General features: G+C 39.5%; 1 protein-coding gene across 1 annotated transcript in view; it reads left to right on the forward strand.

The window, feature by feature from the left end:
- Positions 1-544: 544 nt before the first annotated feature.
- MCCC2 (methylcrotonyl-CoA carboxylase subunit 2) overlaps positions 545-12,221 on the forward strand; it is a 49,289-nt gene continuing 37,612 nt past the window's right edge. The window contains exons 1-3 of the mRNA XM_060235780.1: positions 545-858; positions 7,862-7,928; positions 10,796-10,880. Coding sequence (XP_060091763.1) covers positions 718-858; positions 7,862-7,928; positions 10,796-10,880 — 293 coding nt within the window. The 5' untranslated portion in view covers positions 545-717. The remainder of the gene's footprint in view (positions 859-7,861; positions 7,929-10,795; positions 10,881-12,221) is intronic.

The following is a 12,221-nucleotide window of genomic DNA, read 5'->3' on the forward strand; positions in this document are numbered from 1 at the left end:
GAATGACAAGCTTTGATACCATTAGCTTGTATGGCTTTAAACAAAGACATGGTTTATCAAGGAGTGTTATACATTGTCATTAATGTACTTCTATGTACCTCTGTATACTAGATAGAGCAGATGACCACTGGCCTAATTGGAACATAAGCACCATAGGGTTGCGAGCTCTGGGTTGGGAAATTCTTGGAGATTTGGGGGGTGGGTAGACGTCAGAGGGGTAAAATGCCATAGAGTCCACATTTCAAGACAGCTATTTTCTCCAGGGAACCGATATCTGTTGTCTGAAGAGCAGCTGTAATTCCGGGAGATCTCCAGCCACCACCTGGAGCTTGGCAACGAATCAGACAGGTGGTCCACCGAATCCAGCATGCTGTGTCGCACAGTGACCAACCAGCTACCCTAGACCACTAGCAGTCTGTTTAGGGCATAAGAGCTACGCTAGCAAAGAGGACGTTAAAAAATCCTCCAATACAGTAAGGCAAGAATCGCCTTCCCAAGCGGGAGGGACTTGGGGGCGGAGGAAAGGGTTTGATTTCCAGATTCCCGTTCCCTTCGGCCGTGCCTTCAACCGCTCTCCAAGGAGAAGGAAGTGCCTCTGAAGGAAAGGCCGCACGCCGCTTGGGCCTTGTTCCTTTTCCCCATTGGCTGTAACCAGGGGAGTGGCGGAGCGGCTGGTTTTAGGCCCGGAAAGTTGCTTCCTGTGGTGGCTCCGGCGCGATGTTGCCCGGCCTCAAGTGCCGCCTCTGCTCGCTCTTTCGGTGCCCGGGGTCGGCTGTGGCTGCTGTGACTCGAGCTTACCATGGGGACAGGGTGGCCACTGTGGGCTCGCAGTCCGACACCACCTCCTCGCTTTATCAGGTAGGCCGAGGAGGCGGAGCTGCGAGGTTTGCTAATAGCTCTCAAAGATGGAGTTTAGGGGAAGCAGAAGGGTGGTGACTCCGTCCACCCGTCCCTACTAGCTTTTCTGGGGTGTTTGGGGTGACCCGCTCGCCTACTCAGCTGCATTTTGCGTCCAGGGAAAGGGTGGAGGGGGTGTTTCTGGCCGATGAATTAGCTTTCTTCTTGCAACGCTTTGTTATGCTTTCATTTCTATAGCGATTTGCAGCGCAATCCGAAGCATATATTCTTAGAAATAAATCTTGTTGGTTTTACCCCTAGTAAGTAACTGCAGGTCTACTTATGTACAAGCTGGCTGGTCACACATTTAAATTCAGAATTCCTGTGTCTTTTTTGTAACTGCAGGACAGACAGAAATTCAGCAGGTGAGACTTTTTCCTGAATGGAATTGCACGAGGTGGGGAGTGCCTCCTTGACTCTTGTTCTTAGTCACAGGATGGTGTTGGCAGATTATTAGGGAGAGTTGTTGTTGTTTTGTTTAAGGAATCTTCATTGAAACTTCATTTTTTGCTCAGGACCCTTGTACGGTGCAATTAGACTCTCCTTCCGTTTTGCTTTCTTCTTGCAGGAACACCATAAAATACCCCAAAAGAGTACTTTAGACCAGTTCTCAACTTGTGGGATGCAGAAGTTGTTGGGATGCAGGGTTTTGATGTGGAAACAAACCAGCAAGTGTCTGATATATGGTTTCCTGAGGATTATCCATTGTGTTTAAAATTATTCATGTCCTTAAAACAGAATGCTTATAAATGTCCTTTTTGGAACAAGCAAATGTCAAGTTCTTTGAAATAATGATTGGTGGCACATAAGATACGAAAGGTTACCACTGCCTTAGATGAGCATTTCTGCGCCTCCTCAGGCAGCAGTGAATTGGAGCATGTGTTATTCCCTGTACCAAGTCTAGTCTACAGCAGAACATTGTTTCTCCGTTTATGCTTTTTAAATAAGCAACCTCAGCTTTTCCTATTCCAGTTATCCAGTTGTGCTGCAAGTAAATTGCTTGGGAAGGGACCTCCATCCCTTTCATGCTGCTTATGATGAAAGAGGATATGACCAGAACTCTCCTTTGCACAGCAGTTCACCCATTGGTGGGGCAACAGCAATACTGGAGCAAAGAAAAACCTACCTCCTCCAATCATCTGGCGCATTCTTCCACTCAGCACTCATGCATAGGGTTTGTTTGCTATACTAGGAACTGCAACCTGCTGTCCAAATTAGCAGTGCATGACTCTGGATTTTCATGTGTTTGCAAACAAAAAGCATGCATTATTCCTTTCATAGAGTCTTTTGGTTTTTGCATACACATAACACTTTTCACATGATATCATTAAGAACATAAGAGAAGCCATGTTGGATAAGTCCAGTACTCTGTGTCACACAGTGGCCAAAACTTAGGTGCTGTCATGAGGTCCACCAGCGGGGCCATAACTCCAGAAGCTCTACCACTGTTGCTCCCCTCCCCCAAGCACCAAGAATACAAAGCCTTACTGCCCCAGATAGAGCGTTCCATCTTGTAGCTAACAGCCACTGATGGACATCTGTTCCATTTGTTAATCCAGTCCCCTCTTGAAGCTGTCTATGCTTGTAGCTGCCACCACTTGCGGCAGTGAATTCCATGTGTTAATTACTCTTTGGGTGAAGAAGTATTTCCTTTTATCTGTTTTAAACTTACTGCCCACCAGCTCTTGTATTGTGAGAAAGGAAGAAAAGTACTTATTCCTCTAACTTCTCTATCCCATGCATAATTTTGTAAACCTCTATTGTGTCATACCTCAACTGTTGTTCTCCAAGCTAAAAGGCCCTAACCTTATTATGGATCAGCTTTGTACCCAGGGATTTGGAAGCACTATATTTTGGTGGTTTTGTTCTTGTTTAAGAACATAAGAGAAGCCATGTTGGATCAGGCCAATGGCCCATCCATTCCAATAACCTGTGTCACACAGTGGCTGAAAACCAGGTGCCATCAGGAAGTCCACCAATAGAGCCAAATTCAAGACACCCTCCAACTGTTGCCCCCCCCAGCAAGTGCCAAGAATACAGTGCAGCAGTGCCCCAGACAAAGTGTCCCATCTATACCTTACAGCTAATAGCAACTGATGGACCTCTGCTCCATACATTTATGGAGCTGTCTATGCTTGTAGCTACCACTACAAGCTGTCCGTGCTTGTAGCCACCACTACTTCCTATGGCAATGAATTCCATGTGTTAATTACTTTGGGTGAAGAAGTACTTCCTTTTATCTGTTCTAAACCCTACTCTAATTAATTTCACTGTGTGTCCATGAGTTTTTGTATTGTGAGAAAAAGAGAAAAGTACTTCTTTCTTTACCTTCTCTATCCCATGTATAATTTTGCAAATTATCATGTCACTTCCAAGCTAAAGAGCCCCAACCTGTTTAACCTTTCTTCAAAGGGAAAGTGTTCCATCCCTTTAATCATTTCAGTTGCCATTTTCTGCACTTTTTCCAATACTATAATATCTTTTTTGAGGTGTGGTGACCAGAACTTTACACTATTCCAAATGAGGCCACACCATCAAATTTATACAGGGGCATTATGAAATTGGCTGATTTTTTTTTCAGTTCCCTTCCTAATAATCCCCAGAATGGCATTTCTCTTTTTTATTGCTGTTGCATGCTGAGTCAGCATTTCCAGTGAGTTATCTACTACTCTGTCCTGATCAGTCTCCTCTCCACCAGTTTGGCCCCCTTGACGTGTATTTGTAGTTGGGATTTTTGGCATTACTTTGCGCTTGGCCACATTGAACCTCATTTTCCATGTTGATGCCCACTTACCTAGCTTCAATACATCCCTCTGGAGCACCTCACAATCCTCCCTAGTTCTTAACACCCTGAAGAACTTAGTGTCACCTGCAAACTTAGCCACTTCATTGCTCACAACTCCAAGTAATTAATCAAGTTTAAAAGCACCAGACCCAGTATTTAGCCCTGTGGTACGCTGCTTACTCCACTGTGAAAACTGCTATACTCATTTGCTGTTTCCTGTTAATTAACCAGTTTTTAATCAACAAGAGAACTTGCCCTCTTATCCCATGACTGCTGGATTTACTTATGAGCCTTTGATGAGAAACTTTATCAAAAGTTCTTTGGAAGTCTAGGTAAACAACATGTTAGGTCACCCTGGTCCACATATTTGTTCATCCCCTCAAAGAACACTAAAAGGTTAGTGAGGCAAGATCTGTACAAGGCTTACAAGATTATGCATGGGATAGAGAAGGTAGAGAAAGAAGTACTTTTCTCCCTTTCTCACAATACAAGAATTTGTGGGCACTTAATGAAATTGCTGAGCAGTTGAGTTAGAACAGATAAAAGGAAGTACTTCTTCACCCAAAGAGTGATTAACGCATGGAATTCACTGCCACAGGAGGTGGTGGCAGCTATAAGTATAGACGGCTTCAAGAAGGGACTGGATAAACACATGGAGCAGTGGCTATTAGCCACAAGATATAGCTGGAACTCCCTGTCTGGGACAAGTGATAGTCTGTATTCTTAGTGCTTGGGGGGTGGGGAGACAGTGGGAAGATTTCTAGTGTCCTGGTCACACTGGTGGACCTCCTGATGGCACCTGTTTTTTTGGCTGCTGTGTGACAGAGCATTGGGCTGGATGAGACATTCTCTTATGTTCTTATCTTACAGAATCCATGCTGATTTTTCTTCAATAGCTTTTGTTCATCAGTGTGCCAACTAATTCTGTCTTTTGTAACAGCTTCCACCAACCTATCTGGTATCGACTAGACTGACCAGCATGTAATTCCCCAGATCTCCTCTGAAACCTTTCTTAAAAATGAGGGTGACATTGGCTACCTTCCAGTCCTCAGGAATGAGGCAGATTTTAATGATTACATATTTTTGTCAAGATGGGCAGATTCCAGAAGGTGGTTCAGGGAATTTACTTTTTGGCTGTATGGTTTGCTGTTAAACACATGGTTCTGTCTTATCCCCATGCTGTTTGATACCAATGTGAAATCACTGGTCTAATTTTTGTGGTCACATCCTGTAAGCACATGTATCTCTGAACATATGTTCCAAACTGAAGCTTTAAATACACATTAGCATTTATCATGTGCCCAAGAGCCCAGAGCATGTGTTGTGTTGCTTGTGATATGGTGTGCCTCTTTGGAAAGTCTCTAGAAAGTATTATAGTATTCTGAAAGCAACTTCTTTTTTTTAATTCTTTCAGCACTCTCCAGTCCCTCCTTAAACTGGCTTTCCTTTGAAACAAGTTGCTGGCCAGAGCTCTACAGGCCTTTATTGTGTGGCCTGATTGCTTTTGGGGAGAGAAGAGGGTTAAATTGTTGTAGAAGTTTCAAGCGCAGAGGTCAAAATTGATAGGTGTATTCTGCTGTTCTTTACAAACAGAGTATATCTGATATGACAAGCAAAGATGGCCCTTTGTCAGCGATTACACAGATTCAGCTTTTGCTGTGAAAGGCACAAATAATGTACACAGTGTTTTACCATCGATGAAACGTGAGGTCCCTTCCAAGAGATGTTCATAGTCCAGGGGGAAAAATACAGTATGATTAGATACTGTGCAAACTCAAAAAGGCGCAAGGCAAATTATGAGTATTGCCCTTCTTGACATTTGTTGTTTGTCTTGGTCTGCAAATTTAATAAGACAAAGTGGAAGGTTGTTACAAAGCGGGATATAGAAATGCAGTTTAGTCAGACAGAAAGTGTATGTTGATTTTACAGCATTTAACAAGATTACATGCTCAAATTAATCTTCAGGTTTCCCCCCATGTGTTAATAATTACACATTTCTCATGATTTTCTGTTTTCCTGGTCCTCCTCATTATGACAATTTTTAAAAAATACACTCAGACTGTTTTTCCTAATTTGTGCCTCTGTAATACCAAGATAGTCTTTGTTTTAGGGATCCGATGCTCAGTATAAATGTAGGCAAAAGTCTGGAGCAACATATGTCTAGTTCCACATATTCCAAGGGAGTTAAATGTTTCTTGCATCACAGCATCCAAAGACATATAGGCAACTGCTCTGGAAATCAGAGTAATTTTAGCACTGATCAAGTGGCTCTGGAAATTAGAGTAACTTTAGCACTGATCAAGTGGCTGGCTGAGAGAGAACAAACTGAAGCGGAATCCAGTTAAGACCATAGTGATGGTGGCTGGAAGGGCCTTGGCTTTAGAGGGGATTATGCTTCCTATCATCAATGGTGTGAAGCTTTTGCTGAATGCCGCTATTAAGAGCTTGGGAGTCTTGCTGGATCCTGGTCTCCATTTGGAGAAACAGGTGTCTGTGATGGGGGTGGTGGAGAAACAAAGCTGTTTCCACCTGCTTCTAGTCAAGAAGCTGGCTTCCTGGTTACACATGCCCAATCTGAGCATTTGGATCCATGTTTCAGTAACCTGAAGTCTAGATCTCTGTAGTGTGTTCTACATGATGCTGCTCTTGAAGATGATCTAGAAGCTACAGCATATGCAATATGCAGGAGCCTATTATCTGGGCTGACTAGTTTCCAGGTCCAATTCAGAATGGTGATGTTTAACTTTAAGGCCCTTTATGATCTGGGGCCCACATACTTCAAGGATTATCTCTCCCTGCATGTTGTCTCTTGTGGTAGCTTTGATAGTCCTATTGGGGTCTACAGTTGCTTTCAATACTGTCTGAAGAAGAAAGGATATCCTCCCATTTCCCATTTCAAGCACTGCATGTCTGTTGACTGGAGGGATGGAGAGGAAAGCCTCCCAACCCCCAGCCCCCATCAGCAGCTCTGTGGCAGCAAGAAGTTTAAGGCTGGTTTTGGGGCTGGCTCCTTTTGTGGTAAGTACCAACATATGCATTGCTGATGATGATTTGTGATACAGTGAAACCCAGAATCAAGACTGCCTCCTCTTTTATCCTCATAACACCTAGTGCTGCCCTTCCAGTGCTTTCAGCAATTTACTAAAAATACAGTTTCTCCATCCCTGCACCCCCCCCCCCCAAAAAAAAAGCTGATGAGAGGGAAGGAATATTCTTGAGTATGAGGGTGTACTTTAATTTGTTCATCTTGTATGATTTGTCATTGGTAAGACTGACAGAAGTTTAAATCTCTTACTCATTCTGCTCATATTTATATTTTGGTAATCTTATTTTAACATTTACCTGATATCAAAACTTTAAAATATCATTTCAGTGTAAGTAGCTTTAAAAAAAAATCTTGACAAGCATGAATAACAGGCAGATGGTGATCTATGGTTGTTATCATGTGTGTGTACCTTCATCTTTTGTTTTCTCCCCAGAAGTGTTCTTTCTTTTCCTCTCTTGCCTTTCTGAGGCTAAATTGGTGATTTGAGATATTGTTCTGAGCCCACAAGGCTTCATTATTGAGAGAGTTATTTTAATATTGAGGGGCATGTTAACCTGGATTGGTTTTATGGAAAATGTAGAACAATCAACATAGTGATGATCTGTGATTAAAGCAGGTTTCATTTTCTTATTAAAATGTGTCCTGGGATCTGTTCCAGAGCATTCCTTCCTTTGGATGCATGGAAGGGTGTGTGCACATACATTGGGCTTCTTAGTTTTCTGCTAACAGCAGTTTCTTATGTTACATCAGAAACTATTTTTGAAAACCTCTTGTGTATAGAAAGCAGCTTGCTGGGCTGTTTTTGGGAAAGAAGAATCAGAAATCCTTCCGTACATTGACAACATGCCACAAAATTCTGTAGACTATGGATATGTAGTTTTATAAATGGAAATGCTTGGACATTATTATTATTATTAATAAAAAATTAATAGTCAGTACAAATGTATCAATTTAAATGTATTAATAACTTAGTTTACTTATCTGTACCTGGCTTGGAGCATCACGGTTTGGAAAAAGCTAATGAAGGTGGCTGTTACTGTTATTAATTATTTATATATCCAGTTAAATATTAGGGCACAAAGCTATATAATAAAATTGAATGATTCTCCTGCTTACTTTAATTCTCCAACTAGGAAAATTATGAGAGAATGAAAGCACTCGTGACAGAACTCCAGCGGCAAGCAGAAAAAATCCGACTGGGTATGTCATACTTCTCTTATTAGATCATCCTATATAGCAACTTGATTGGATTTGGCTTCTAGTGTTGTGGCAAATGGTAATGCCTGAAGTCATAAAAGAGAAAAGCTGTAACAGTACAATTTAACATTTATCTTGTATCAGTTGCTGCTAAGCTCCTTTCTAAGTAGGGTTCTGTACTGTATTAATAATTCCATTAATTAATGGAAGAGGGTTTCAGTACTGTATTAATCAAACATGGGCTGCATTCACTTGATAAGAAATCTCTGTTTTGTGTTCATTGCCACTGTGAATGCGGAGACAGGCACTTTGGCAGTGCTGCTTCTGCATAGGATCAAAGTAAAACTACTGTGCAAACACAAAATGAATCAACAATAATAGAATAAAGTGTCCAAATAATTTATAAAGATACCCCAAATACACAGGAAGTATATTTCATAAAGGCATAGATTCCACAATAATTTTCAAGAAGATTCCATGGAGAATGCAAAAGGTCCATTCAAAAGGCTTCCCTTGGAAATGCAATCACAATCAATTTCACAAGATGTGGTTGATCCAGTCTCCCAAAATATAGGGTACAAAGTTCCTTCCTTAAATGTTTGTCGATATACCACGTTTCGCAAACAAGCTTCATCCAAGAACAAGCTCTTGTGCTTGTGCCTTTTGGAAACTGAATATGTCTTGGTTTGATGTCATTGTTGTGAGTTTACAGGATAGCTCTTGGATGAAGCTTTTTTGCGAAACGTGGTATATCAAATCGACAAACTGGTAAGGAAGAAACTTAGTATCTTTGGAGCCTATATTTTGGGAGACTGGATCAACCACATCTTGTGAAATTGACTGTGATTGAATTTCCAGGGGAAGCCTTTTGAATGGACCTCTTGCATTCTCCATGGAATCTTCTTGAAAATTATTGTGGAATCCATCCCTTTATGAAATATACTTCCTGTGTATTTGGGGTAACTTTATAAATTATTTGTCACTTTATTCTGTTATTGTTGATTCATTTTGTGTTTGCACAGTGGTTTTGCTTTGATCTATTTGCTGTGTAGCCACTTTGTTTCCTGTATCTTTGTTTACTTTGTTTATCTATTTACTGTGTAGCCACTTTGTTTCCAGGAAACTGCTGCCATTTCCTCTAATTTTTTCCCACTGCGCCAGAAGAGTACATAAAATAATCATAACTTATATAGTTTAGTAGTGCTATAGCAATGACCATTTTTTTTAAAAAAAAGCTCTAAAAAGAAAAAAAAACACTCCAAAGTTTGAGATGCCTAATAATTGAGCTTTTCAAGGTTTCTTCAACATCCATAGTGGTTTGAAATAGAAAGGTGATTTCTTAATGTGAAGAAAAGTGTCTGGGTTACAGGTTATTAGGGAGGCTGCTGATAGCAGTGAAAAGGAATTCTGTATGTATATTGGAGGTAGTGGTGGAAAAAAACCGGAAAGTGAATTCCTCATGAGGTCTGACAGCTTGAGATCTGAACCAGCTGAATAAGTTCCACAACCCTCATAATAGAATGAATCACTGTAAGAACCATTTCACCACAGAGCAGACAGCATAAAACACATAGCCATGGCAACCCAATCTCATACAGAAACTGAAGATGAGGCAGTGGGTTCTGAGGGAATGGGTTCTGAGACGTATAAAATTTACTGCAAGGCAAACACTGAGAGAAAACTGGTATAAGAGATTCTTTCAATGTAACATAACTCCTATATTGAGTTTTGCTGGAAGTGCAAAGAGGCAAAAGGCACTTTTTACCATAGGTAATGGACTTGTAAAAAGGCAAGAAGATTTTGGAAAAATATATATGCAGAGATTCAGAAAGTTTTAAAAATTAATTTTGAAATGAAACCAGAGACTATGCTACTGGGAATTTTACCAGATAAAACTGAAAGAATTCTTCATGAATTGTTCAGATACATGCTGACAGTAGCCAGAATAACATGAGCAACTAAATGCAAAGCTGAGGAGTGTCCTAACAACAAAAACTGGAGAAATAAAATGGCAGAATATGCCATTATGGCCAAAGACTAATTATATAAATAGAAGACCAGTCAAAGAATTTGAAAAAAAGGGAAAATTACCATGCTTACTATAAGTACAGATAAAAAATGAATAATTTGTATTAGCTACTGAAGTGCTTTTTGTTATTTCATTTATTAGGATAAAGTTAGTATAGTCATTAATATAACTGTATTAATATAATTTAGGTTGTTGCAGATAATATTATAATAGCATAAATATAGGTATTTTAAAAATAATATACTTTATGAAATAATGATATACTTAAGATTACAAATGTACATATTAACTCAGCCTGTCATTATCTTTTTACATTTTTAGAGATTCTTTTTAAAATTCAGATTTAAATTTGACTATGATAACCATATAGTACTACGATGTATTAGAATATATAAAGAAATAATGAATGTTAATAATAGTAACTTATGACAATAAATGTTAGGTTTTAATAACAAGAATAGTATGTAGAAATTACTGATTATTAGTTATCTCAAATGCTTATGTTTTATACTGATGCTCTTTGTCCTTATGATGAGCAAATAACAGATAAATATGATACTTATAATTCCCCCCTTCCTTCTTGCTTTTCTGTACCCTTATCTCAGTTTATAATAATAATTTTAAAAATTTTTATGAGGTAAAAAGAGGGGAATGGTTACCAGCAACAAGGAGCTTGTTTTTCTATTGTTCGGAAATCCTGCCAGGTCCTCCAGTTGTAATCCATAATAGTAAATAACAATATTCAGATAAGAAGGTGTTTCTAAAAGTAAATAGTTCTGTATATCTGTTTATGAAAAAATGAGATTGTATATGTAGACTAATCAAGACCTTCATATGACAGGTGGTGGAGAGAGTGCACGGAAACTTCACACATCAAGAGGAAAATTGTTACCTAGAGAGAGAATTGACAGACTTATAGATCCTGGGTGGGTATTTTCATCTTCAGTCTTAGTATTTTAACCCACAAGATGTAGATAATAAAATTATTTTGTTACCTTACTTTCAAATGTAATGGTCAATAATATTTAAAAGTTAAAATTTCTGTTACTTGGAATGAAAAATATGGTTAAGGCTGTCCCTAAAAACACATTTATAAACCACAAACTGTAAAAAGTTATCTACCAGAGGGGAAGTGATACCACTCCCGTTAGTTGTCTCAATGCTACCTGAGCATCTACTTTTTAATTGTTTTTTTAAAAAGTTACAACTGAAAAAGCAGTCATAGCAAAAAAAAAAAAAAAAGGAGTGGGGAGAACCAGAGAGGTAAACAACAGAGCAACTTCAAACAGAAATAAAACCTCAACATTTTTCTCCCATTCCCCCCCTCCTTCCAATGGAAATACAGCAGGGTTAGAGGAGAGCATGGGAAATGGTTGTCTTAAATAGTGGTGTGAACAGCAGTCTAATCACAGCCTGTCAGACTTGGTCATGGGAGGTGATCTTGTTATGCTTATAGCAGATCTTCATAACTTTATACTAGAAAACCTGAGGATCTTTCTTGAACTCTTTGACAACAGTAATCAAAGAATTCCTGCAAAATACTGCAGCTGTCACTGAATCTGCAGTAGAATTAGCATTACTGTTATAGGAAATAAGAGAGCTACAGAAAAGATGAAAGAAAGAGAAGAAAAAAAGAATGTATGAAAGATAAAATACAAGACTTTGAAAACCAGTCCCAAGTAAACAGTTTACCACTCCATGGGGTCCCAGAGAGGGCAGAAGAATCAGTTTCTGTGCTGCTCTTTCAAGGTGGCTGGCCCAAACAATACACTGGGGCAGATGGGCATAGAGCATACAGAGTAGGACCCTTAATAGAACAGTCTGCTTGTCACTTAAGAGCCAATTTCTTCCATCACAGGAAGAAAGAATGAATAGTAAAAGAAAGCAAGAGAAACAGGGTTGCTTCCATTCCAAGATGTCTGAGTACTAATTTTTCAGGATATTTTGGCAGCAATAATATCCAGGAAACAGCAGTTTAATCCTGTAACAAGATTTTGCACACCTAACTTTCAGTACAGGTGGAGTTTCCCGTTGAAGCTCCTGGTGAGTTATAAAGGGTCAATATTATATACATGCAGTATTCAGCAAGGAATCTTTCTTTTGGGAGCACTACAGATTACTGTACCTGAAGCAAATAAGAGTCATAGAAACTAAAAATAAAAACAGCATACATGGAAGAAATTTTTCCAAGAGGTGCAACCCAAATTAACTTTGCACATTATGGAGATTCTCAATATGACATCATATGGGAAATGAGTTCCTGTTTT

Source organism: Heteronotia binoei, chromosome 4 (genome assembly GCF_032191835.1).
Source record: "Heteronotia binoei isolate CCM8104 ecotype False Entrance Well chromosome 4, APGP_CSIRO_Hbin_v1, whole genome shotgun sequence".
Lineage (NCBI taxonomy): Eukaryota > Metazoa > Chordata > Lepidosauria > Squamata > Gekkonidae > Heteronotia > Heteronotia binoei.